This window comes from Nannobrachium achirus (genome assembly GCF_963921795.1).
Source record: "Nannobrachium achirus genome assembly, chromosome: 1".
In the NCBI taxonomy this organism is placed as follows: Eukaryota; Metazoa; Chordata; class Actinopteri; order Myctophiformes; family Myctophidae; genus Nannobrachium; species Nannobrachium achirus.
The window spans coordinates 50,105,310-50,133,040 of NC_137810.1; the positions used below are offsets into that span (position 1 = coordinate 50,105,310).

General features: G+C 42.3%; 3 protein-coding genes across 3 annotated transcripts in view; 2 read left to right on the forward strand and 1 right to left on the reverse strand.

Annotated features, from left to right (window-relative positions):
- The window catches only part of ipo13b (importin 13b), a 55,150-nt gene extending 34,186 nt beyond the window's left edge, over window positions 1-20,964 (forward strand). The window contains exons 7-23 of the mRNA XM_080722282.1: window positions 142-283; window positions 2,109-2,275; window positions 2,972-3,092; window positions 3,244-3,391; window positions 4,745-4,926; window positions 5,118-5,144; window positions 5,587-5,721; window positions 9,983-10,135; window positions 10,385-10,465; window positions 10,662-10,799; window positions 11,823-11,919; window positions 15,178-15,230; window positions 18,087-18,153; window positions 18,323-18,381; window positions 18,646-18,735; window positions 19,219-19,400; window positions 19,781-20,964. Of these exons, the coding sequence (XP_080578408.1) occupies window positions 142-283; window positions 2,109-2,275; window positions 2,972-3,092; window positions 3,244-3,391; window positions 4,745-4,926; window positions 5,118-5,144; window positions 5,587-5,721; window positions 9,983-10,135; window positions 10,385-10,465; window positions 10,662-10,799; window positions 11,823-11,919; window positions 15,178-15,230; window positions 18,087-18,153; window positions 18,323-18,381; window positions 18,646-18,735; window positions 19,219-19,400; window positions 19,781-19,877 (1,939 nt within the window). The 3' untranslated portion in view covers window positions 19,878-20,964. The remainder of the gene's footprint in view (window positions 1-141; window positions 284-2,108; window positions 2,276-2,971; window positions 3,093-3,243; window positions 3,392-4,744; window positions 4,927-5,117; window positions 5,145-5,586; window positions 5,722-9,982; window positions 10,136-10,384; window positions 10,466-10,661; window positions 10,800-11,822; window positions 11,920-15,177; window positions 15,231-18,086; window positions 18,154-18,322; window positions 18,382-18,645; window positions 18,736-19,218; window positions 19,401-19,780) is intronic.
- Window positions 1-27,731, reverse strand: part of LOC308292628 (E3 ubiquitin-protein ligase RNF170) — a 484,996-nt gene that overhangs the window by 410,476 nt on the left and 46,789 nt on the right. The gene's annotated exons all lie outside the window — the stretch shown is intronic.
- pfas (phosphoribosylformylglycinamidine synthase) overlaps window positions 24,515-27,731 on the forward strand; it is a 40,576-nt gene continuing 37,359 nt past the window's right edge. The window contains exons 1-2 of the mRNA XM_080725203.1: window positions 24,515-24,569; window positions 27,135-27,257. Of these exons, the coding sequence (XP_080581329.1) occupies window positions 27,137-27,257 (121 nt within the window). The 5' untranslated portion in view covers window positions 24,515-24,569; window positions 27,135-27,136. The remainder of the gene's footprint in view (window positions 24,570-27,134; window positions 27,258-27,731) is intronic.

Here is a 27,731-nt window from a genome sequence, read left to right on the forward strand (position 1 = left end):
GGTGGATCACTGCTGCAACGTAGCTGTGAGCGCCTGCAGAGCAGGCGCGATCTCTAGATGTGGCCGCGAACCTCTAGTACAATACAATCTTTCTCTGCATTAGTTCTCACTTTCTCTCTCTGTTTGTGTCTCTCTCTCTAGGACTCTGTTGGAGCAGGTAGAACACTGGCAGGGTTTCCTGGCATTGGTCAACATGATCATGTTCTGCACGGGCATCCCTGGACACTACCCAGTCAACGAGACCACCAGCTCCCTCACGCTCACATTCTGGTACACGCTACAAGTACGTACCCACTGTGGATTCAACTTCTCAGTCGCCACCACTGATTTCACTCATTTGCATTCCTTAGAAGCCAGCATGTCTTCTATGGAAGCATGTTGCGCACTGAAAATGGCAGATAGTTGTGAGCTTGTAGATCGGCTATTTTTTGAAGTGGTCAAACTAGCAATGGAATACATGTTCAGAAGCATCTTCCATAAACATGAATGGGCTCAGAAATATCATAAAACCATTAAAAAAGTTAATGCCTCAATTTCTTCAACTGGTTGGATATAAGAGGAACAGCAGAGAAACATGGGTTAATTCCTAAACATCATAATTAAACTTTCAGTCATGAGATTTTATTTTGCTTCATAATTATTCCATGCATACTCCATTCACCTACTGTGCACACACAGCTAGTAGTGCTACTGCTGGTTTGATTGTTTTGGACTGTGTTGGCATGTGAAGATTGTCATTCATACCATTTTAATTTACAGATTATTTATTGACAGAACAGACACATTTACAATTACATATGCATTTAACCCTTATCCAGGTTGACTTACAAAGTGCATGAACTATAGCCAACAAATGAAAGGCAAGTGTAAAACAATTGGTTAAATAAGCAGTTAAAGTGATAGTTCACCTATTTTTTACATGAAGCTGTGTGAAATACTTGCCATTAAAATAGTGGTTACAAATGTATTAATCCATTACCAGAATCCCGTGGTCAGAGTTCTGGTCAGTTTTAGATGAATATAAAGTAGTTCCGGTGATTTGGCCGGGGCTCATGGCCCAATCATTAAAAATAGATGAATCCACAAAACTAGCGTCATTTGTATTGTTGACCTATTTCTACCAAATAGACCAACTTTCGTTCAACTTTGACCCCTCTGTCACATGGTACTATTTTTTGTGTCCAGTATCACTACGCCGCTGCAACGTAATTCACCAAAACAAGGTGCTTTGCAGGCAGCTGATCAGAACGAAACCTCGCTCTATATGGTAGAAATAGGCCAACAATACAAATGACGCTAGTTTTGTGGATTAATCTATTTTCAATGATTGGGCCATGCCAAATGGCCCCCACCCCATTGGAACTACTTAATATTCATTAGAAACTGACCAGAACTCTGACCACGGGACTCTGGTAATCAATTAATACATTTTTAACCGCTGTTTTAATGGCATGTATTTCACACAGCTTTATGTCAAAAATAGGTGAACTATCACTTTAAGTAACTAGGATCCCAAGTAAACATCAAAACTATCATCTGTCAAAAATCAAAATAAATACAAAAAGGGGGGAATCGTTAACAAATCCTAATGTGATAAACAGCCACTTCTATTCTGAACTTTACACTAGTAAAACTGGTGTAACAAGCGATGATTATGCCACATTTTCAGATTTTCTAAATTGGATGAAACCTCTACAACATCCCTTGACTCTCCATATTCCCATAGCGAGCTCTCTGAGACAATTAAATCCTTCCCTTTGGGCAAAGCAGCTGGCCCGGATGGATTTGGAGGTGAATTCTACAAGGCATTTCATATAATCAGTAGTTCCGGTTATGCTTAGAATGATATTCAAAAATAATAAGCTCCCCAAATCCCTATGAGGCAAACATAATAGCGTATGTGTTCTGTAATATTACCCTATTATCTAATACAGTGGTTCTCAACCTTTTCAGGCTGAGACCTCCAAAATAAACATTTAAACTGGGGGGGACAGCCCAAAATCAATTGGGGGTCCCACAGGTTGAGAACCACTGATCTAATAAACAGTTTTCTGTCCTGAACACTCAAATCTTTCTTCTGTCCCCCTCTTCCCTGTTGTTGTCTTCAGGATGAAATCATGTCGTTTGAGTCAGAGAGGCAGGCGGTGTACCTGCAGGTCTACAGGCCAGTCTACTTCCAGTTAGTGGACGTACTGCTGCATAAAGCCCAGTTCCCCTCCGACCAGGAATACGCATCCTGGTCCTCAGACGAGAAGGAGCAGTTCAGGATCTACAGGTGTGTGTGTATGTGTGTGTGTTCAGGATCTACAGGTGTGTGTGTGTGTGTGTGTGTGTGTGTGTGTGTGTGTGTGTGTGTGTGTGTGTGTGTGTGTGTGTGTGTGTGTGTGTGTGTGTGTGTGTGTGTGTGTGTTCAGGATCTACAGCTGTGTGTGTGTACAGTATATCGGCATGTCTGTGTGTGAACGTATCTCAATGTGAGCAAGTGTGTGTGTGTGCGTCTCCTCTACTCGCATGTCTATTTGTGCACAAGGCAAAAGACAGTATTTACACTTTACAGTAAGTGTCTCAGAGACGACGATGAGTGCTGACAGGGTGGCTGGTCAGCAGAAGAGTGTTTACTCTAATACACTGAATGAACTAGAGGGCGCACATACAGCACTGCTGTGTAGTTCAGTTAAGTTAAGCACATTGTCCCTGTCATCCCAATTTTGGGCATGTCAATAGGTGAAATACAAATTTAAAAAGCATCACAAGATTGTAGATTGCAAAAATATCCAATTTGGTCATTTTATTAACACCACTAAGACAGATCTACACACAAGGGTTTTGAGATCACCAAGGGATTAGAGTTTTATTTTCGCAGGGCATGGTGTGTATCTGTTTTTTGTCTTGAAGCAAAGTGGTAATTAAAGGTGGGAATCAATAAGAGTAGGAGAGAGAATGAATAAGCCTTGTTTTGTGTGTGTTTCAGAGTGGACATCTCGGATACACTTATGTACGTGTACGAGATGCTTGGAGCGGAGCTGCTTAGCAACCTTTATGACAAACTGGGAAGATTGCTGACCAATACAGAGCAGCCCACATCGTGGCAGGTTAGTCACACACATTTGTACGCACACTAACTCAGAGAATAATGATGATTAATAACAACAAGTTGAATGTCAAGTGTTTTCTTGTGTAATTCTCTCTGCAAGTCTGCATCCTGCTACAGCGTCTCTGTCTGACCATGTTCTCCCTCTACAGCACACAGAAGCTCTGCTGTACGGATTCCAGTCCATAGCGGAGACGATAGATGTGAATTACTCGGACGTGATCCCCGGCCTGATAGGACTCATCCCCAGAATCACCATCAACAACGTCCAGCTGGCTGACACCGTCATGTTCACTATAGGTGAACAACCTTGAGACATTGTAGAGTTAGAGCAGGGGTGGGCAACTTTGATAATGGAGAGGGCCACTATATTTTCACATTCACTCCAGAGGGCCACAATGCATATATAGTCAAAAAATAACAAAATTAGCTGATCTACAAGCTCAAAACGCGCCGCACTGCGACACGTTTGTAGATCTGCTATTTTTGCTATTTTTGAATTGGAATCCGGGATTCTTTTTAGCATTTTTTTGTATTGGAATCCTGAAAAGTAACATTCTTATTTAATTTCAAATGCATTTATATATTCTTATGTTAACTTTTGATCTTAATCATGTTTGCACGTTTGGAATTATAACAGCTGAAATCAATAATATATCAGTATTCCGATATTAACCTAAGGGCCGTATTAAGTGAAGGTGGGGGCCGCATGTGGCCCCCGGGCCGGCAGTTGCCGATGTATGAGTTAGAGAATGCTGTCTGTTTTTCTCAATTTTTCACAGTTTGTTTCCACCTAAATGTTGTCCATATAGTGAAAATCTTGTTAACAAGAAAACGTACAAAATTAAATCTTGTGTTTTATCTTATGAGATATGACAGATTAATATCGTTGACATTGACATCGATTGTAGCCTTGACCCTAGAACCTTTCGACCTAAATGTTCATAATCTCTTCAGGGCAGCCTACTAGTCATTACTGTCTGGTTTCATGAACATCTGCAGATCTGTTCTTGATTTTAACCTTGACTTGTGATTCTGACTTTTAGACCCAAACTCTTTGGGGGCGGCCTATTGATCATTCCCACCCACATTCATGAAGTTTGCGCATCCCTTACTCAACTTATTTTGTTCACAGACAGGCACAAACAGGAGTGATTATCATTCCCTGCCATGCGCTGCTGTGGGCAGGCTCGTAATTCTTTATAGCAGCTGAAAATACATTCTTCAGGAAAGCATCCTGTGTCATTTTAGTTTTTAGCTATGTATAATTATATGGTAATAACATACGTTTTTCAGACAACTGTTAGGATTTAGAAGACATTTGTAGAAAATGAAATTCAGTTCATATATCCATGTAATGGATCATGTCGGTGGAGCCAAATGTGAAGAAAAACAAAACACTAGCACTAGTCCTTTAAACTTAATACCAAAGAACCTGAGGGCTTGTCTGTGTAATGTCAACCATGAAGGGATTATCAGTCATTTCACCACTCGTTCTCATCATTTAAAATACTCTGGGAGATCTAGGATTCTCATTCCATCACCCAGTTTATTCCTGACCTTTCAGACATTTTTTTTTCTTCTGCCTTGGTGCTTTTATACCGTGTGACGTCTCCTCATGTATGTGAACTCTTGTAACCCCTTGCCTGCTAGGCGCTCTAGCGGAGTGGCTGGCAGATCACCCGGTGATGCTGAGCAGTGTGCTGCCCCTGGTGCTCCAGGCCCTGGGGAACCCAGACCTCTCGGTTTCCTCCGTCTCCACACTGAAGAAAATCTGCAGGGAGTGTAAATACGACCTGCCGCCCTATGCAAACAACATAGTAGCCGTCTCTCAGGTGTGTTGGGCTATGGGCATGTTTGCTGGTTTTGGAAACATTTGTTTTGTCTTCTGTTTATGCCCTAGATCTGAATCCTGTTATTTTTGTGGTTAACGTTCATGGCTAAATTAAGTTTTATTTTTCCAAGATCTTGAAAATGTACGTACTCCTCTCTCACACATGGCTTGTCTCTCTCCCTCTCTCTCCAGGAGGTGCTTATAAAGCAGATCCACAAGGTTGGTGTGCCCTCTCTCTGTTTTGGCATTTAGCTTAAAAGCTTTTGGCAGTGCTGCTGTGTCATTTTATATTACAAAGAAACACTGCTAAATTCAAATGCAGTCTAGGTAAAGACCTGATGTTATCTATTAGTTGTATATATAAGAAATATGTCTGAAATATAATATATAAATATATATGTAAAATGTCTAAATATACAGTGAAATATATATGAAAAATGTAGTTAATATGCCGTCTAGATCTCAGTGCTACCAAACAGACTGCTGCTTGGCAAATTGCATTCACCTTCATGACTGAATGAGTGATTTGAAAACAGCAGTAGTCTGCGTTCGGTTCCCAAGGACCAGAGTTGAGAACCACAACCACGTGGCGACGAAAAGATTGCATGTCAGTGGAATTCTCAACATGTCGCCGTCGTCTTTTTCTTTTTTGTCCCCGCAGACCAGCCAATGTATGTGGCTGATGCAGGCTCTCGGGTTCCTGCTCTCCGCTCTCCCGGTCGAAGAGATCCTGAGAAACCTCCACGCGCTCATCACCCCCTACATACAGCAGCTGGAGAAGCTGGCCGACGAGACAGTGAGTACAGTACACACACCTACGCTGTCACACAGAGTAGGTGAACTTGAACTGCACTGCAGCCATATACCTGTAAGCAGCCCTTAGAAACACACGCACACACACACACACACACACACACACACACACACACACACACACACACACACACACACACACACACACACACACACACACACACACACACACACACATCACACACACACATCACACACACATCAAGCCACCAGAGCAGGCTTTGTCTGTGTGGAAGTCACCGCAGTGGAACATTTTCTCTGTGGGACCAGATTGGAATTGACCCTGTGTCTAGTGGTCCACTGGGTAACAGCACAAACACTTTTATCTCGCACACATATCATCAATAATGCAGGTGCCCTCGCATGTGTGTACACACACACACACACACACACACACACACACACACACACACACACACACACACACACACACACACACACACACACACACACACACACTTTACTACAGTACATGCATAATACATGCATGCATGCAAACAACACACAGGAGCAAGCAGGTGTGGGATTATATACCCATTCAAAGAAAAGTTAACCCTATAAAAATGTTAGGTGTAATGAAGCCTGTGTGAGCTGGTTGCTACAAATATAGAGTTGACTTTATCTGAAAGATACAGAGGCTTTGACATTATATCTGTGCGAAACAAAAGAGGGACTCGCTTCCCTTTATCCATTGTTCTGACATCAGCAAAGACCTCTACTGAGGTGAATAGAAATGTCAGTTTAGATCAAGCTTTTTTATCTCTCCGTCTCTTCCTTCCTTTGTTTCTTTCTTTTCCCCGTTCTTTCTGCCTGCGTCTCTTTCGATATACATCGCTCCCTTTCTCCCCCTCTCTCTATCTCCCCTATCTTCTTTTTGCTTCCCTTGACTTGCCTCCCTGTCTCATTGTTTTTCTGTCTGGGTTCTTGATGTATTGGCCATTACATCAGACTAGCAAATCAGGTACCGTGACTGGAGGCTGACAAATGGTGGCACCTAGCGGGGACACTTGTCAGGTTACCTTCCATCAGCCATGATGGTAGTGGTGGGGCTTCTTTTGAACGGAGTTGAGACTTGCGTATAGTTGAGCATGTACCAAATGTCTCACAGGGTTTCCTGCAGGAAAAAGGCTTGGCCAGGTGGTAGGGTAGGGGAGGACTCTGGTGTGTGCGTTCATTGGGAAAGTCCCGAAAGCGCGAAGCCCGAAAGCGCGAAGTGGGGAAATGTCTCCTACCGCACCGTTAGCGCGAAGTGGGGAAATGTCTCCTACCGCACCGATATTGTATGGTAGTACAGCTCCTTGTGAACGTTGATAATATGCAGTGCTCGATATTGTATGGTAGTACAATGTCTCTCTTCCTTGTGAACGTTGATAATATGCAGTGCTGTCTGCACTCAGCTTGTCTCGCAAAATAGCTGATCTGCAAGCTCACAACACATCGCATCCACGAGACAACGTGAGCTTGTAGATCATTTCTCTGCCTTCAGCCCTTCACAATAAGGGTCCAGGAAGATATATTGTGTGGTAGTACAATAGTTTCGACAGGGGGCACCCTTTTTCATTTAGTCAAATATATTGTGTGGTTGTGTAGTTTCTTAGGGCTTAAAATGTCCTCACGCCTCCCCTCCCCCCGCAAAGTGAAGCCGATAGCCGAAGGGTGCTAATAGTCGGCTAATAGCCTGCATTTGCATGCATACGTATGAGACATTTCCCCACTTCGCGCTAACGGTGCGGTAGGAGACATTTCCCCACTTCGCGCTTTCGGGCTTCGCGCAAAAGGTACGCACCCCGTTCATTCTTATAGGAGAAGTTGCTTTAAACAAACACAAACCCAAAAGTATAGTTTGTTTTGCACGTTTAGGAGGAATTTTGCATAAATTTCACCAGACTCTTGGCCAGTGATACAGATTTTAGGCCGGGTGTCCCGCCTGGTCAATAAAGCGCTGCAGGAAACCCTGTCTCATGATGCCACATCATGCCAGGACAGAAACGGAAGAGATGTGCAGCAGTAGTAAATCAGGAACACTGTCCTACGATCGGACAAAAAGTGCGGACAGGCACACGGTACATCTGTGGTCCTGGATGTATTCTACAATGGGAATTCATTGTCCTTGACCCAAACCAGAACTCCAGTGACAGTTAAATTTAGACAGAGTTATAAAGGAAAAGGGGGATTCTGATTTATCGGTTATGCTCCACAAGTCCACAAATCATGGTGTACAAGTCTTTAGGTATTGTCTCCTCTTATAAAACTTGTACAACTTGTAAGGTGTGTTGCCATGCTGACACCGTACATTCTAATTCTAATTAGAAGGAGGGTCCCACTGTTTCAGTACCTCATTGAAATGAGATGTGATACGGCTGGAACCCAGCCAGGGAATTGACTGGCCGCATAGCAGCGTCATCCTGCATTTGAGTCAGGCTTAATACCTGTGTCCCACCATGTCATCACCCCATCAGCTTCACATCGTACTGTCTGCATAAAACCAATAAGGGGATAATATAATTATTCAAGAAGGTAATAACGGTGTTGAAAAAATGCCAGTGGAATTGTATTATGGGATGGATATGTGTGTGTGTGTGTGTGTGTGTGTGTGTGTGTGTGTGTGTGTGTGTGTGTGTGTGTGTGTGTGTGTGTGTGTGTGTGTGTGTGTGTGTGTGTGTGTGTGTGTGTGTGTGTGTGTGTGTGTGTGTGTGTGAAGAGCCAGATATATTAAGAGTGTGCGGCAGTCGGCAGACATGGCTTCTCTTTTCATCGTCCTATGCCACCACCAGGTTGCCATGGAGACCGAGCATTGATTAACTGCTTACCCTGCTAATGAAGCCTTAATTACTGTTGTTACCCAGGGGAGGACACAGTATACGTGTGTGTCTATGCTATCCATGTATGCTTACGTGTGTGTGTGTGTGTTTGAAACTTGTGCATGTACTGTATGCATGTGTTCTGTATGTGTACATTTGAAATAACCTTCACTCACGGCAAAACAGTATTTTCAGAATGGGCTCTGCAGCCAAACACACATCAATTTTGGGGTCGTTGACATGAAAGAAGAGAACCACTGAGTAAAGGGATTCAGTGTCTTGTTCACGGTCACTTTGACATAATGCCAGGGGGAGGTGTGGCGATTGAAACGGGAACCGTCCGATTCCCAGTAAACCGCTGTCCGTTCTGAGAACTCTGCCACCTCATATCTCTTCTACATCATACCTTACTGTACATCTGCCACTTCTTGGATTGCCTGTTTTCTTTTTTTTTTTTTTTTCCTTTTTGGCTTTTCTGCCTTTATTGATAGTTCCGGTGAAGATAGACAGGAAAGAGGAAGCCGGGGAGAGACACGCAGCAAAGGTCGTCGGGAACGGGACTCGAATCCGCGACGCGCTGTCAGAAGGGATGGAGCTTGTTCATTTTTATTGATAATGAGCACCTTATCGATCCTGCTTATTGAGCCAGGCTTTTATCGAGCCCACTATTGAGCCTTTTCTATTTCGTGGAAAGACGTGAGACAACAAATTCTGAACAGAACTGGTATCTTTTTTTATTGGCCAGTTGTTGTGACTGTGAGTTTGTGGCCTACTGCCATCTATGAAGATGACAATTGACAAATGTAACAAATATTATCATTAAATGTCATTAAAACAATCATTCATTAGTGTGCAATAAGTGTTAAATGGCTTTATATTATGAATAGTACCGTAATAACTTCTTGATCACCTCTTGTCTTGATTTTTTAAACATGACGCCATGGGCCACTATGCTCGATAACAAGCTTGATAAGCGCAAAGCTTATTGATACCGGGTACAAATACATTTGCTATCGAGTTTGTAGCGGGCCCTTGGACCCCAAAAGAAAAATCTAGAACCTGATTGAAGTGAAATACCGGATTATCAATAACAAGATTACTGATAATAATAAGCCAACAAACAGGGAATAAACAAACAAACAAATAAACAAACAAACAAAAGTTATCAGGGAATATGTGATAAAAGAAGTGACATTAAGTGGCCTGGCCAACTAGAACATCCTTCAGTTTGTTCTTGTCTAATGAATTCTGGTACACCTTTACAAGTTTAGTATTATGCCACTGCCGGCTATACCTGTGTTCTTTGTCGTTTCACCAGATTACAAACACCCAAGACGCATTACTTATGCGAAAAATGTAAAATGCGGTTGTAGCGAATCGTGCTTTTCAATTCAAGTCATCACTAAATAATAACCATTCCCCCTTTTGTCCTTCTCCCTTCAGCCTAATCCGTCCAATAAGCTAGCAATCATCCACATCCTGGGCCTGCTGTCCAATCTGTTCACAACGCTGGACATCAGCAAGCAGGAGGACGAATCCGGGGAGGGCTCAGCGCCGCCTGTTAAAACAACACCGCCCCCACCCGGACCCAACCCGGTCAGTCAGAGAAACCAGCACCATTATATTAGCAGCACCTTAACCATCAGAATAATCATCATCATCATTAGGCATCAGTGTTATTGCCATCAACGTGTCGTTTGCAGCTCTTCCTTGTTTATGGCTATAGTCTCCTTAAATTCTGTCTCTAAGTGTGTGCGTTTGTGTGTGTGTGTGTGTGTGTGTGTGTGTGTGTGTGTGTGTGTGCGTGCGCGTGCGTGTGTGTGTGTGTGCCTGTTCACTGGTCAGGTGGTGGTGGTGTTGCAGCAAGTGTTTGCTCTCATACAGACGGTACTCAGCAAATGGCTCAATGACTCACAGGTTGTAGAGGTGAGTCACACACACACACACACACACACACACACACACACACACACACACACACACACACACACACACACACACACACACACACTCATTCAAAGCCTGCCATGTACTTCTCGTCAGTCAGTGTGCTTCTAATGGGATGTTATTATGACCTTTCAATAGTAGTAAACCACTGCTCATGTCTGCTTGTCTCCCTCAGGCGGTGTGTGCCATTTTTGAGAAGTCGGTGAAGACTCTGCTCCACGACTTTGCTCCCATGCTGACTCAGCTGAGTGAGATGCTGGGACAGATGTACAGTACGATACCTCAGGCCTCGTCTCTGGACCTCACACGACAGGTACGACACGCACGCACAACCTCACACGACACGCATGCACGCACGCACACACTGTGTACAATACAATACAATACAAGTCAGTATTGTATTGGCATGGTGGCTCAATGGTAAGTACTGTTGCCTCACAGCAAGAAGGTCCTGGGTTCGAGACCATGTGCCTTTCTGTGTGGTCCCCGGGCCGCCAGTGGAGGACTACCTGAGTGCTCTTTAGTTAGGATGGGTTAAATGCAGACAATGAATTCTGGTTATTTGTCAAAAATAGAAATAAAACAAATACGTTTCTATAGCAGTTTCATATAAAGTATGTGTGCTTAACATTATCAATAGGTCAACAAGCTTGACATAACTAGTATCAGCTAGCTAGTATCAGCAAGCTACTGCACCAGTTTGATTTGCTCTGCATCATAAAGTATATCATTATTTACACACAATGTTGTTATGATGTTTGTCCTGTCAACAATTCAAGCCAAAGCAATTAAAAGATAATCATAATTCTCTGTCTGTTGCTGTTCCATGAAATAGAAACCACTCGAATTTTGTAAATATTTATTTGTATTTGTATTTTTTTTATAAAGATTTCATGTTTTTGCTGTAACCGGATTCAACAATAACAGAACAGTAATTCATTGCAATACCTAATGGGTAATACTTTGTGGAGAGCATGTATCCTCCAGCAGTGGTTCCCAAACCCTTTAGCTCATGACCCGAAACAGAGATTAGATGGGACCCAAATTTGTGAAAACAGCAGATCTACAGTACAAGCTCAAGTCAAAACACGTTGCTTGAGAAGGTTTCTGAATTTTAATGAAAATGTTTGCTTTTTTGGGAATGTTTTTCAAAAAATGTTTTGAAATAATAATAATTAAAAACGAAATGTAGGAAACCAAAAATTAAGGGATCCATAAAAAATGTGTCCCGCGACCCACAAATGGTTCCCGACGCACTGGTTTGGGAACCAGTGCCCTACAGGGTTGGGGGCTACAAGCCGTGACTGTGTTTTGATTGGCAGTCTTGACGTTTCAGATGGTGCATATCTTTGCCAGCGAGACGGCTCACTTCCCACCCATCAAGGCTCTGTTTGAGCTGGTCACCTCCATTACGCTCTCCATCTTCCAGCAAGGTATGGCATCCAGCAGGGGAGAGGGCTGTGGGAAAGGTGTCTGTTTGGGTTACTTATATGTATATTATGTGACAACTTCAGTTTCTTTATCTTTATTTAGTTTGTTTTTGTTTATATTATATTGCCAGAGGTTTGGGAACGTAGCAGCAGGTGTGTGGGGAGAAAACACGAGCAAGTTCTTTCTGCTGTTCCCAAGGATCTCTTCGCTGTGTGTGTCTGCTGCGCGCCACTTGAGATTGACGTTCTCTTTCCCACTAAACAAAACCAGGGATGTTAAAATAGCTCAGCCCCGGGGCCACTTTTGACATTGACAAGCGGTCAGGGGCCCAGCTGCATTTGTTAAACACAGTCAGCCCTTCAACATTTGCAGGTATTACTCATTATTCGGAGTGAGATGGCAGTGCAGGCTGGTCTTTGATTTGCCTAAGTGAGTAAAATATAAAAGGATCTTATCAAGGGAAATGTTCCGTTACCTCACCGCACCATTCAGTGATTACATCATTTTAATGCCATACAGCTCTCATTTGAGATTGTTATAATAACAACAACAATGTTTTTTTATTTCCATTGACGTTTGACTAATGGCATTATAAGATACCCCTATCAAAAATGTTTTGATTTGACTGTAGGCCCTTGGCTACAAGTGGCCCCTGGTGCTAGACATTATAGCTGTCACACTTCAAACCAGCTAGGATATCACCCAGATGATATTACATTCAGCATAAATCTGACCGAGTGTAATTGTACCTATACTGTATGTTCTAGAGCGTGTTTCTCAAACTTTCAAATTTCAAGGTCTCCCCTTAATTCTGACAGTGTACAAATGGAACCAAATGAACCCATTTGGTTCCACTTGTACACTGTCAGAGTTACAGACTTTAATGGGTCAATTTAGACCCCCCTAAATAAACCTACAGAGTCCCTGGAATCCACTTTGTGAACCACTGTATCTAGAGAACTCTATACCTGCTGACTTCTTCTCCTCTCCCCTTTTTGTTGTCTCCCTCATCTACTCCTCCTCTCCTGCTTTAACTGGTTGAGTAATAGCAGCTCCACCTTCTCCCCTTTAACTCTTTTTTTGAAGGAGCAGGTTCCTTTTTAAAGGAGAATTCCAGACTAGGATTTTTCTCACCTTTAGTCGGTGTGATTCTCTCCCCAAAAGAGTTGTCCGGGTATTTTTTAATTTTTTTCATTCACCTCAATCACCTGACCCCACCGCAGCTCCAAATAGGAGCGGGGGGTTACAATGATAATCCGCTTAATTTCTTTCACATTTCTTTCAGTAAATGTCTGTCGTATGTAATGATACTATTAACAAAACAGTGTCATCGTTGAACTCACGTTGAAATCTCGTCTCACAAGACTTCTGGGTGCTATTGACTCAGTGCGCACCCAGAAGTCTTGCGAAACAAGATTTCAAACGTGAGTTCAAAGATAATAATGGTGGCGCCCAGTGGGAAATTACACTGTATTGTGACTAGTATCATTATGTACGACAGACATTTACAGAAAAATGATTTTCGAGCGATAAAAATCAGCAGATTATCATTGTAACCCACCGCTCCTCTTTGGAGCTGTGGTCGGGTCGGGCGAATGGACAAGATTGCCTGTTATGAAAAACACCTCGACCACTCTTTTAGGGAGAGAACAATACCAACTAAAGGTGAGAAAACGTCCTAGTCTGGAATTCTCCTTTAACATAACAACAGTATCACTGTAGCCAGTAGTTTTTTCAGTTGCCAGTCCAGTGCTGGCCCACTAGCGCTGGTGGGATCAGAGTTGGCCGCTCCGTTGCAGTCCTCTGAACAAGCCCTGTGTCTGACCTTAAAGGGGCACAATGGAACTTTCCAAATAAACAAACAAACGTACATTGTTTTACGTATATACAAAATTGCTGTTAATTGAGCTCTGTACTGCATTTGTTTGAACTCCAATAAATGTTGAAAGGATTTACATCGCTACAATGTTTATGGATGGATTTCAGTTCAAGGCCTTGGCCTGTGGTGCTGCCCCACTCCTTGATTGATTGACTGACAGGATAGCTTCCATGTACAGGCATCTCAGCTCCCTGACAACTTTGCATCCATCGTTGGCTTGCTACCGTACATCTCTTAAAAAATCCTAACAATTGTCCCATACAAGCTGTAGCAAAAACTACAATGTGCACTTGCTGAATGCCCAGAGATGGTTGCTTAGGCTGGCTGTTCCTAAATTTGCGTTCTACGTCATCCTATTTCATCCCTTGTGTGCGTTGCGTGCTGGGTCACACAGAATGTGACACACAACTCTGTTGTATGTCACCTGAGTAACCTGCCTTTGCTCCGTTGCACACTTTTGTTTAAAAAAAGAAATGGTATCCAAAAGTTTCATTGTTCACCTTTTCTAATTGGGGAGCTGTGTGTGGAAGAGGGTCAGAGGGGACGTGGGTCTCGCTCGGCGTTTGGGAACAAATAAAGCTGGGCAGACACTGCAAGTTTGTTCATTGTTATTCTGATTACACTGCTCATCTTCCAATGTGTGGGTTGAGTTCTTCATTGCAAAGGAAAAGTGCCAATGGTTTCTACAGGAATGTTTGGTTTAAATGTTCTGTGCATTCCTCACCATCTGTTTGATGTCTAATGTGTCTTGTAGTCTGTGTCCAGCTGAGTGTAAAGGGAGGGTGTGTGTGTGTGTGACTAGGTTGAGCTTCACACTGGTTGCGAGAGAATGGGATTCGATTAACTGGTTCAGAACTGACCCTTCACTGTAACCATATTTCCCTTGAGGCACTTGATTTTACATCTGAGAGAGGAAATGTGTGTATGGGGGGTGGTGGGGTTGATTTTGGGGGGCAGGGGGTAATGGGAATTATTTGGGTTTAATAGCCCTATCTTTCTTCCAAACTGTCACAGTAACAGAGGTGCCTCCTGGGTTCCCACTCCAAACCCACTTTTATTTATTATCGTTTAGGCTTTCTTTTCTCCTCTCGTTAATTATTTGATTTTAATCAAAATGACCCATGTCTTCGTCCTCTGCCTGTTTTCTGTTTGTTCTCTCTGTTTTTCCAAGACTCAGCCAAGCTTCATATGCCCCCCACCCCACCCACCCCCACCCCTCTTCTCCTATTTGTTCCTTACTCACGTGTGGATTATTTCAATGAGATATTTTTTTGTTCTCTTTTTATTTCTACATGACTGTTGAATCTATTCAGTTGCTGTTTGTATCTTATTCTTCTTATATTCTTATGATTTCTTAAGTTTCATCTTTATTATATTTTAGGACCCAGGGATCATCCTGATATTGTTGATTCATTTATGCAACTCCAAGCTCAGGTGTGTTTTTGGTTTCTTATTTCATCCACTTTGGGTTTCTCTTCTCTATTTCATCTCTCTCCCTCTCTCTCTCGCTCTCTCAGTTTCTCTTTTTTTCTACCTCTCTCTACCTCTCTGTCCTTTTTGTTATTGGGTCTAAGCGTGACCCATCATGTAGGCAAGGCCGTGGAATGAAGCCTCAGGGGAAATGTTTGAACAAGAGACCAAGTCTCTCCTCAAACGCTCTTTATTCTAACCAAGTCACCTTAACAAATTGTTCATTTAACTAATACTAGGGTCATTAGGATCGTACTAGGTTCGTTAGGGATTTAGCGAGAAAGAAACCAAGAGCAGAGAGAGAGAGGAGAGACATACAGTAGGATACAAGAAGGGCTGTCGGATTAATATCCGGGTTCTGTGCTCTATGGTCTGTGCACGAATTGGCCGGGTCATCAGGCACCCGAAGGTCAGGGTCAACTTGATTGTATCCAAAGGTCCATTTTGTCTCTCATCTCCCTCCCTATGGCGCAGGGAGATGTCCACACACCAACCACCATCTATCACTATCACTCATCACTATTGTCGTTATAGTTATGGTGTTGGTTAGAATGATTTTTAAAACAATATATTTATAGTTATAGTAGCTCGGTACGGATGAACCTTTATACACCACACCTAATGACATGATCCCAGAAATCACAACCATTGACTTAGCAAAAATATACAGTAGCTGTTTATTTACATGCTCCTCTTTTCGTTAAAAATCATGATTGTACAATGTTTGTATATAGTTATTTACAATAGTCCGCAGACTGAATATATCACAAAAAAATAACTTATCTATGTTAGAATGGCTAAGCCAGGAAATACAATTACAGTTTGTCTAGTAGGCAAAGTACTAATAAAGTAAATCCCAACTAAACAACAAAAGTAATACAGACAGGCTATCAAGGAAAACACAAGACTACCGAACTCAAACAAAAAGACGGGCAACAGGCCTGACAAAAGGCAAATGAGCCGAAAGGAAGAGAGAAGAGGGACCAGTGTAGGATCCCTCTCACTTTACGTGACTAAGTTCTCTCCCAGAGAGCTAATGTCATACTGAGCTCTATATCATCCTTGTGGTTCGGATGCCCAAAACTGCAGGAAAAGAATCACAATATCCGAAATCTATGCATAGATAAATACAATGACTATAAATGAGAAGATAATAATAACCCTCGCGACCAAGGGTTGTGACAATGATTAACATAATCCTGGATCATGCCCCTTCAGTACTGGAAGGTGAATAATATGAATAGTCACACTATCATAATGGTACTGACTATGGTGAATAATAAGAAAAAGATCTACGGTTATTGAATAAGCATTGACATTGTCAATTTATTTTATAGATACTTTTTATTTTCTATTTTTAAATAGAAGTTAGGGCTTCACAATATAGAAATACTGTTTATAACTGTGTTATTAATTGCAATGTTATTAACTGGGATTTTATGAAACAGAAAAAAGAATACGTACAATGTTTTTTATAGGCGTTCAAATGTCAGAATGATGAGAAAACCCATGGTGACTGGTTAAGAGCCTCAGAGCCCAGGCCTCCTCGGAAATCATTCCAGCCCCGGAGCCAATCAAAGCCCAAATTAATTAATATTCAACTAATATTAATCAATTAAGACGAATTGGCCGTTTTATGTTTTGTATTTTTGTCTCCCTTCTTCATTGTTCCTCCTTTTTGTTTTCTATCTTTGGATAGATCTGACCTTCATCTCTCTCCCTCTCCCCTCTCTCCCTCTCTCCTCTCCTTCATGCTGAATGAGTTCATTATTATGAGATGAGTTGTTATTTCTCTTTATCTGCACATGTTAATTACTTACAGACTTCTGTTGCATATTCAATCCAGCCAAAAAGTGAGGGAAAAAAAGTAGTAAGCAAAGCCATCATTACCTTTAGTTTGACTTAAGTTTCCAATGATTTTGAATGTTTTATTTTTTGCAGTTTGTTTGTTATACCCGCTGAGCTCTGCAATGGAGGATCTCTGTATATGAGTTTGGATATAGTATGTATTGTCTCAGACAAGCGAGATTAGAGCAGCCTGGTACGCAGATCTGCAGGGGCGTCACAATGGGGGGAGAAAGTGGGACTGAGTTACTAGGGCCCAAGGTGGAGGGGGCTTAATTATTTTATACTTTAGCTATTGAAAAATAGCAGATATACAAGCTTGCAGTGCGGCACTTGTACTCTGCTATTTTTGAAATGTGCAAATCTTTGAATAATACGTATTTTTTAAGCGAACATTTGTGACTAAAATTCTTCTGTGGGGTCCCAGGCTGGAACTAAATATTTTGAGATGGTTGGTCTGTGGACAAATAAATATAATTTTGGGGGTCCTTCACGTGAAACAGTTTGAGCACCACTGACATAGAAACATGTTTCCCCCCCCCCAAAAAAAAGAAGAAAAATCAAAGACTTGGACAAACTTTCATGATTTTTCAAAAATAGCAGATCTATAGCAACGCGACACTCGGTGCCACGCTGTGAGCTTGTATATCCGCTATTTTTCAATAGTTAAATCACAAAATAATGTGTTCCCAGTCTAAATGGGTTAAACCCCCTCCCCTTATGAAGAACATTCATGGGGGGCCCCGCAGTGAATCCTTGTACCCAGGGCCCAGAATTTGGTGCGACACCCCTGCAGATCTGCTCTGTCTCCTTATTGTGGTCAGATCTGGTTACCAGGCTTATCGGGTTTGGTGGAAAACAGTGTTTTGAAGGAAGATGTAAAGTTGTATTTATTTTGTGTGGGGGCGCCAAGAAGCACCCCTGGGTTCGGGCAACAACAACATTCTTTGTTTCGTGTTTTTGTCTGCCCTCTAGGCTCTCAAAAGGAAGCCTGATTTGTTCTTGTCTGAGAATCTAGATGTGAAAGCAGTGTTCCACTGCGGTAAGTTTTATACTCGCACTGAAACCATGTGTTGCGTTGCTCCCATGCCTAATAAAACCCAGCACTTCATCCTAATTGCGGCTCAAGTAGAATAATGAACGTTTGACATTTTCCCCTCGTGTGTTTGGAATATGTCTACTGATTGCTGCCCACCATGTCCCGTCTTTAGGAATCCTGTCACTCAAATTCCCTGAGGCGCCGACAGTCAAGTCCACGTGCCTGTTTTTTGTGAGCATACACACTTAACTCTCTAGCACATCTCACACGGCAAAATGACACCTCTACTATGCCAATATTGTTTGATAGTTGAAATAACACCTCTACTATGCCAATATTGTTTGATAGTTGAAATAACACCTCTACTATGCCAATATTGTTTTATAGTTGAAATTCAGTAACATTATTATATGCTTATAATAATACTATATCGTGAAGTATAAATCAGGCTTTAGACCGCTGTACGCTGATTGTACCCTTTGCGTCATCCCTTAGACGGAGTTGCTGCCCCGCTGCTCAGATGTGCCCCCAGTGGCCAGGGTGGTGCAGGAAGACGGCAAGCTGTTGGTCCAGGCGGTGCTAGAGGTGAAAAATTATTACGCATTATTTTGTGCTTTAAAAGATATACAAGCTCACAGTGCGGCAACGAGTGCCACTCTGCGAGCTTGTAGATCTGCTATTTTTGAAAAGTCTTTGAATATTTCAAAATGTTTAGTTCCAGGGACTCTCCCAGAAGCAAAGACAAAAATAGAAAAATACATTTTTCATGAAAAAAATAGCAGATCTACAAGCTTGCAGCACAGCACTCGGTGCTGCGATGTGAGCTTGTATATCTGCTATTTTTCAATAGCCAAAGTATAAAATAATTAAGGCCCTAGTAAATAATTGGGCCCTAGTAACTCAGTCCCACTCCGCCCCTTGTGACGCCCCTGGTTGTAACTCACATTATGGCACCACTCCTCTCACCCGACACTGTATTTATACCTCTCGTGCACTTGTCCCTGTTCTTCCCCTCTAATTATCATGTCCCCGATGTAAAATTTCCGCTTCACTCTCTTCCCTCTCCAGGGGATTGGGGGAGGAGCCTCCAGGTGTCTGATGGACCAGTTTGCAGAGGTGCTCTTCAGCCTGAACAAGCACTGCTTTGCTCTGCTCTCCGTGTGGCTAAAGGAGGCATTGCAGCCTCCAGGGTTCCCCTCTGCACGGTTGACCACTGAACAGAAAGACACCTTCTCGCAGCAGATACTAAGGTAGTGCACAGATACTAAGGTAGTGCACACGGCACACTCATTAGGGGAAGTGCGTGGGTCGCATCTATATTAGGCCTGAGTTATACTTAGATGTTCGCAGGCGTCACATGCCGACCATTGACAGTCTAAAAGCTCACAACGCATCGCAGCATGACACGTTGTGAACTTGTAGATCTGCTACTTTCAGTGGGCAACATCTGTGTGTAACTAATTAACATCAGGCTTTAACCCGCTACAGTTTACACATAGTATGCTTTTTACACTTGATTACAGGGTTGGTAGCTAATTAGTTCATTTCAGTTGGCCAACCGCATGTTCTTTGCTGCAGGCCTGTCAATCAATTCTATGTGACATCTTTCTTCTGTCTCTACATCCCACAGGGAGCGAGTAAACAAACGGAGAGTGAAGGACATAGTAAAGGAGTTTACGCTTGTGTGCAGAGGGCTCCACGGCACAGAGTATGCAGCTGAATACTGAAACCTGACCCTTGAACTTTGACCTTTATCGTGACCTCTGCTCTCAGTGCAAAACGGCTGGATGCCCCAATACTACAGTTCCCACAAAACCCAACAGTGAACATTTCATTTCACGATTGTAACAGTAGCTGCCCCCTCGCCACAAGATTAGAGATGGAACCATTCCAGTAAAAGCCTGCCATTGGATGAACGGATGAAGAGTGCTATTAACTCCACAGTGGATTTAGGGAGGCCGCTCTCTATGCTCAGCTTTCTCTCTCTTTCTTTCTGTCTCTTTCTTTCATTCATTCATTCTTTCATTACTTCTTTCTTTCTTTCGTTCTTTCTTTCTTTCCTTCTTTCCTTCCATGTTCTGTTTCTCCCCCTCTATTTCTTTCTTTTGAGTGTCTTAAATCTTTTTTTTTCTTTTTGTGTTTTAAGAGCGTCGAGCAGAACTCCCAGCATGCTCTCTGTTCATGCCTCGTTCCCCTTTTCTTCCCTCTCTCTCTTTCTGCCTTTTCTAGATCTTCTGTGGCTCTTTGGCTGTTTCCTGGTGTTTAGCATTCTTCTGAAATGGGTTTTCGTACCGTACATAGCTAGTTGATCTCTTATTTATTCAGATGAAATATATAAATGTACTGTATATGTATGCATATATAGAAACATGGGGTCGTCGTTCCTGCAGCTGCTAATGTGAAGAAAGGATGAATGACAGGAGGGTACTCTGCAGACACAAACATCTATACATACCATTTACCATATCATTATGACCCCCCCGCCAACCCTTTCCTCCTTGCATTTGCCAAATTACGTCACGTGAACTCATTTTTACTGTTTTAATTTATTTTTTTAGATTTGCCTCTTGTGGGGCAGCTGTCTACAAGTGAACACACAATGGAAGATCACTTCAGATCATGGGCTATTTAGGCAGGCAGTCCGTCTGCTCTCCTTCCCAGCCAGGGACGTGCTGGCCATTGGGAAAAGCGGGACAACTCCCGAACGGCCAGTTCATTCTGGGCCGGTCCAGGCCGGGCCATTAGGAAAAAATTAAACTGTTTGCACAAAAGTAAAAATTAAACTGTTTGCACAAAAGTAGTGAAAACAGCAGATCTACAAGCACACAACGCCTCGCACCGCAAGGCGTTTGTGCTTGTAGATCGGCTGTTTTCACTAGTTTAAATCATTTTTTAAATGATAAATACAAAACAAACGGTTTTGGACATACAAGGTCTCCACCCAACAACACCGAAATATAGGGCTAATTCATGAAATTGGCCCACTGGCTTGTCACTTGTTATGATCTGAAATGGCAAATCTTTGAGTAGCAGCAGTGCTATATATAGAGAGAGATCTCTCTACTGTATATGTAGCAGCAGTGCTATATAGAGAGAGAGATCTCTCTATAACGCGCAATGAGGGCCTCTCCAACTCTTTTTCCCGGGCTGAATCAGGGGCCCAGCACGTCCCTGTTCCCAGCCTTTTTATATCTATGGGGGTTGTACCTCATGTATATACCAACCACACAGTCAGACTGTAGTCACCCCCTGGATGTAGATAGAATGTGGACCTCATGTATTGGTCCCAGTGCTGCTTGGAGTAGTTGAAGTGAGAAGGCAGGGAGAGGGTCAACAATGGGGGGGCAAGATGGAAAGAAGGGAATTTTGAGTGATCAGAGGAATTAAATATAGTCCTGACTTTGGACTGTATAGTCACTGTAATAATAGAAGATTATTAATTGAGTTGTGCATATTAACATAAACACTATTTGTGCATATTACGGAACACTTCTCTGTGTGTTTGGGAGGATTTGTGTGTGTGTGCGTGTGTGTGTGTACATACTGTACCTGTATGAATGATTTTGTGCGCACAGATGTATTGTTTTCCACTTGTTCAGTGCACTTATCTTGGACCTACACGTGCATCACTTCCTCCTGTATTTGTAAAAGGAGGCCCCCCCCCAATCCATTTCAATATCACCACTCATCATAGACTCCTGGTTTTGTTAAAGGGGACTGACCGGGCATCATGCCCAGTTTATCACTAGCATTCACACCTACCTTGTCGCCCACAAAGCTTCCCCGTCATCTGGAATGACTGACCAGTTAACCATCGGTGACTAGACTAATCTCTCCATAGGTTTTACGATAATGTCAAACTGCACACCTGCTGCTCTTAACGGATGCTTGTGAACAAGCTACCTGAATCCCTTTCACTCGTCTGGGTGACTGCCTTGGACAGGGCCAGGAAGGATTAGACCAGTGTTTCTCAAACCTTTTTCAAGAACCCCCAAATTGACACTCGTTAGCCATCGGACCCCCATTTGATTTGTACGTCTCTAGCAGTGATTTTCAATCATTTTCACATTGTAAAAATCAATGTTAATTTAACCCAGAGAGTGTACAAAAAAATGGTTCCATTTGTACACTCTCTGGGCGCTTTTCGACGGGCAAATAACTGGTTTGGGTTCTTTCTCCCGCCTATGGGATGAACCAGAGCTTTTCCACCGAGAACAGAGTTGGTTCCGAACGTGAAACACAAAATCCTTGGTTCCTCTGGTTCAATCTGGTAGGAAGCGCAAGCTGGTTCTCCGTCCGGTTCACAAGAACGAACCAAGGTTCCAAGAAAGTTGAACGGCACTGCTTCTTGAACCAAGGTTCTTTTTGTGGAAAAGGCCCCTCTGAGTTACAGACCCATAAGGGTCCATTTGGTTCCTAACTATCTATCTGCTGGGGACCACCTGGAACTCCCTCAAGGACCCCTGGGGGTCATTGGACCCCATTTTGAGAACCACTGGATTAGACGTGAAAACCACAACAACATGTAAATAGAACGAGAAATGTCGAACCAGAATGTAGGAACCAAAGTAAAACAAATCACCCGTGGTCTGCAACCCCTCCATATTGTAGAAAGACGTTGGTACATTGATGTGACTGCAGCAGCTTTAGTTAACAGCTATACCGTGTGTACTAAACCAGCAGACATTGTGGTGTCTCTTGACTGCTATCTCAGTCTAATCCTTCTGGCATAATCCAAGGTACCTGCAGACATGTAGCATGTATATGTGTTTTGTGGGGCTACGGTGGGGTGCAGGGTGTGTAGAGAAATATTCAGAGTGTTGTAACACTGTAGAATGGATTTGTTTTATGTTGAAACTCTTCGAGACAACATGCAGCTCTAGAATTGGCTGTCCTCTGTTTTGTCCGAATTTTAAATTGGTATAATCGTTGGGAAGGTTCATAAAATTGATCCTGTAGGTTTGACTATATGGGCAGTCTGTCTCATTATGAAAACTGTGGGAAATATTATGTCACTCTTGAGAAGAGGAATGCGGAGGAGGGGAGAGAGATACGAAATGTATATTGTTTCTTTTTTGTACCTTGCTTTAATTTATTAAATATATCTAAGACTGCAGCTCTTTGTGTGCAAGTTGATTATTCCATTTAATTCAGTGTTTTTCAACCTCTTTCACATCGAGGTCCATTATTTATTGGGCGTTTGATGAGATTTACCCTCTCAGACCCATAACATGGAATACTTTGATCGTTTTATGATTTTGTCCATAATTCCATCCATGCTGTATTGATATGGTACCACTGATAGATAAGAGAGGTAGATATTCTATAATTGTGTAGAAATCTTGTAAATTAAGTAATGCAGATGGAATTTAACTCTGGTCCATGGTTTAACAATAATTTAACTCTGTTCCATTTGGTTTCATTTTAAGCACTCAAATTAAAGATCTATAAGGGTCCATTTGGTTAGCAACTCTACATCATTCAGCTGGGGACCACCTGGAACACCCAGGGCCCTGGGCCAGACCATTGGCTGAGAAGAAGAACCACTGATTTAGTTGATTAAGGTTAACTATTCTGTTTATTCAATGCATGCAATACATGGCACACTCAACTGCATTAGCCAATTTATTTAAATAGTTGTATAATACAACTATTTAAATAAATTGGCTAATGCGTATACGATTACAGAAGACAGACAAAATCGTCCAATTAAACGTGTGGTAAGATCACGTTCAACCCAGAGTCAACTCAAAGAAAGGGTCGAACTCGTTCTTCTGCTACACCACAAAAATGTGGAATGCCTTACCGAAGGCCATAAAGGAGTGTGGATCACTAGCATCCTTTAAAATTGCCCTAAAAAACCACTTACAGGCAGCAGCCGTTCACAACTGGTAAAAACCTAGCCCAACCCTACCCTCCCTGCCCCTTCCTTGTATATACTGTACATACTGATTGTTTAGACTTACTGTTACCTGCCCCTTCCTTGTATATATTGTATATACTGTACTTACTGATTGTATAGACCTTTTTTTCTTTACATATCTACTGCATAGTACTGTGTTCTATTTGTCTGTCATTCAATGTTATATGAGATACTTTAATGGTTTCCTGTTGAAATAAGCTTAGTCTTTTCATGGATCTCCTTTTAGTAGACCTTGTACCAGTGAACTGTACCGTCATGAATCTGTACATTTTCCTATGCAAACTTCTAATAAAGCCTTCAATCAATCAATCAAGGATAAAACATTGGAGGGAGAGTGCTCGCGCATGCGCACACATCCATCCTTGTACTGCTGCTCAGTGCTCACACACGTGGGTCTACTGAGGTTTACTCCATCATCCTACTGTCAGTGAACAACAGGGAAGCGCTGCCTCCACACCATCAGAACTCCATTCAAAACTCCACTTCTGTAAACTGGGTGAGTTGTCTTCAGCATTTTTACAGGTGACACAGTATCCTCATTACTCCGAGGTTACTCTTAAACCCGCTGCCTTATGTTGCACCACGTCAAATACTAGCTCGCTGTGTTGCTACAAGTTTTACATTGTAGCCAACTTTGCTGCACGCATCCGTCAGAGGCACAACAACAACGCGTTAATACAATCCACATTTTGTTTGTATACAAATCGCCGCGGTAGCTACAGTATAATAGCCGCCACTGAAACTGAATATAGCTGTTGTCTACAAGAAGTGAACAAAATGAGTTGCAACTTGGCTCCAGATAGTATGTGACTGTGAGACATTTAGGCTACTAGACAAGTTCTCTGTCTCTGCTATGGCAGATGCTAAGCAGTGTTGCCAGATCCTGTAAGTGAAAGAAGCGACCAGGTCTATGAAAACAAGCCCAGAAGCACTTTGAGATTTCTCTCAAATGTAAAGTACAAATAAAATGTGTATTATTATTACCAGCCACACAGATATGGGCCATGCCTTTGCCATTGATATCTGGGATCTTCATATGTCACCTGTGATATCACCTGTGATGTCACTTGTCACAGCGACAAGGGAACCAACGCATAGACTGTAAAAATGTGGACTGACTGACTGACTGACTGACTGACACTGACACAGTATGGATATCTAGGGTTTGATCTTTGATGAGGTGATGTCACATGACATCACTCCCTGTAGTGAATGACTGACTGAAGGACAGACAAGCTGCGACATTTCTCATGGTATACTGCGACCTTTGGTCGCAATTAACACCTATTTTGTATGTGGCTCCATGGCATAAAATAATTTTAGATGGGGAATCCACAGAGTGCAGACTAGAGACTATATCAATGTGGGGGTCCTTGACATGACATTGTTTGAGAAACAAAATGTAGTAATAAACAACACTAAAGAAACAAGCCCAAATAAAGCAACCCACAAACTACCGATATTTACAAGCCCAAAGTCTCTTATAAGAAGCAGACTTGGCAACACTGATGCCAAGCAGTGGTCTTCAAAGCCCAGTTCTATTGAGTTGAGTGTCTGCATTATGTGTGTTGTTAACCAATAACAAAAATCTGCTGATAGCTATAATTGACCCATGCGGTATGTGTGCCTTGTGAGGCAACAAGCACACAATCAGGATGACCCATGTCCCTCTGACTATGGAGGCAATAGAATGAACTGCTACTATAGTATGAACTCTACTACTTTGTGGACAAAATAAATATAGTAGCCTAAATGCATACAAAGATAAAATTGCTACACTTGGCTAGTAGTACAACGCTATTTTAAAAATCATATGAACAGACAGACTTTTTTGAATAATAGTTTTGTCATACCACTCATATGAACTTTACTTCCTTTAGATGCCTGTGGTGTTCTATGTATCCATCATCTTCACATATTTCTAGTTTATCACTTTGTGGTCTGAAGGTCAACTGCTGAGATCTCTGAGGCGACTGGCGACACACACACACACACACACACACACACACACACACACACACACTAGGGTTTCCTGCAGCACTTTACAGGCCAGGCGCCCCGCCCGGCCTGAAAACCCCCCCGCCCCCCCAAGGGTATTTAAAAAAAAAAAAAAAAAAAAATTTTTTTTTTTTTTTTCAAAAAAAATTTTTTTTCTCAAAAAAACTTTTTGGACCTCCAACAATGTACTAGGCATGATCGCGATCGCGAAATTGCATGTTTAACCCCCATACCAACCCTATCTTTCAAACATGGCAGCCATGTTTGTTTACATTTGAAGAAAACATAAGGGCTGGTATCTCCTGAATGCAGGAAATACTCAAGTAAAGTGCAAATACCTGAAAATCTCCTTTGTACAGTATAAGTACAGTACTTAAGTAAATCTACTTAGTTACTTTACACCAATGTTTCTTTTTTTTTACTGTGCTGTAGACTTCTATTTATATGGCACGAGTGCTGGTTGATTAACCTGGGGGAAAAAAACAAGTTACACTGTCCTGTGAAAAACGTAGTTATTCAATGTTGAATAAATGTGAATGATAGCATGTAGTTGTGTTTTCCGTCATCATGGGCACATTCATGTGTTTTTTATAGGGCAAAAATAAGAATTAATATAAAAAATTAAGTGAATTAATTACTCGAATTAATTAATTAATTATCAAAAAATTTCGGCGCACGCGCTTTGGAAACCTTACCATAGTGTCCATATTCTGAGAACTTTAGCCAAAAATAGCAGATCTACAAGCTCACAACGCCTCGCAGTTGTAGATCGGCAATTTTCGGCAAAGAGGTTTGGTGTAGAGGGGAAAAAGAGTGGACTAAGTACAGAGTGAAAGGTCAGGTTTATTAAGTATTGACGGTTAAAGTGGTTACATATCTGATAACACAAATTTACATGAATCCAAAATACACTGATGATTGTGCAGTCAAATGATGACATATGGAATCTCTGATAAGGCTGTGGGGGTCCCTGCTTCATCTCTCTCTCACATAAGGGGTCCTTGGCCTGAAAACGTTGAAGACCCCTGTTCTAATAGTTTTCTGTGTCTCTGCTCTCTCTCAGTCATGCCTGTGGTGAGACTGTACAGTAGGGAGCCTGTGAGGGGGAGGGCATTACAGCGGGCAGCTCGGCTGTACCCCCAGCTGTCCATCGCCACAGAGCAGTGTTACAATGTGGAGCTGACTGGTGAGTAGCTTCACTTACAATGTACAGTATGTGACACTTTTTAGTTGACGTTTTAGTTTTCGTAAATTAACGGCCTACTTTGATCATGCTACAGCATCACACTAAAGCATAAAAAAAAAAAGCCCGGAGAACTGGCCTGGCGGGCCGGGCACCTAGGCTCAATTTAGCCTGCCAGCACGTCCAGTGGTGTGTTCTAGACTTTTTTTGAGGGCATACTATAATCTATGATCCGCGGCTATTCGTGTGGCCAGGGCATACGCCAGTGCATAATGCCCATCAAATACGCTTCTTTGAAAGGTTCACGAGGGCATACGCTATTCACATTTTTATTTACGACAGCAGAAACCGTATACGTGTGTTACAGGTAGAACACAGCGCTGAGCACGTCGCTGGTTCGTTTCCCAATCCCGTCGGCCGTTGCTGCGTGCCGATCACCATCTCTCCTCATTTGCCGTCTACCAACTCTACTTTCAA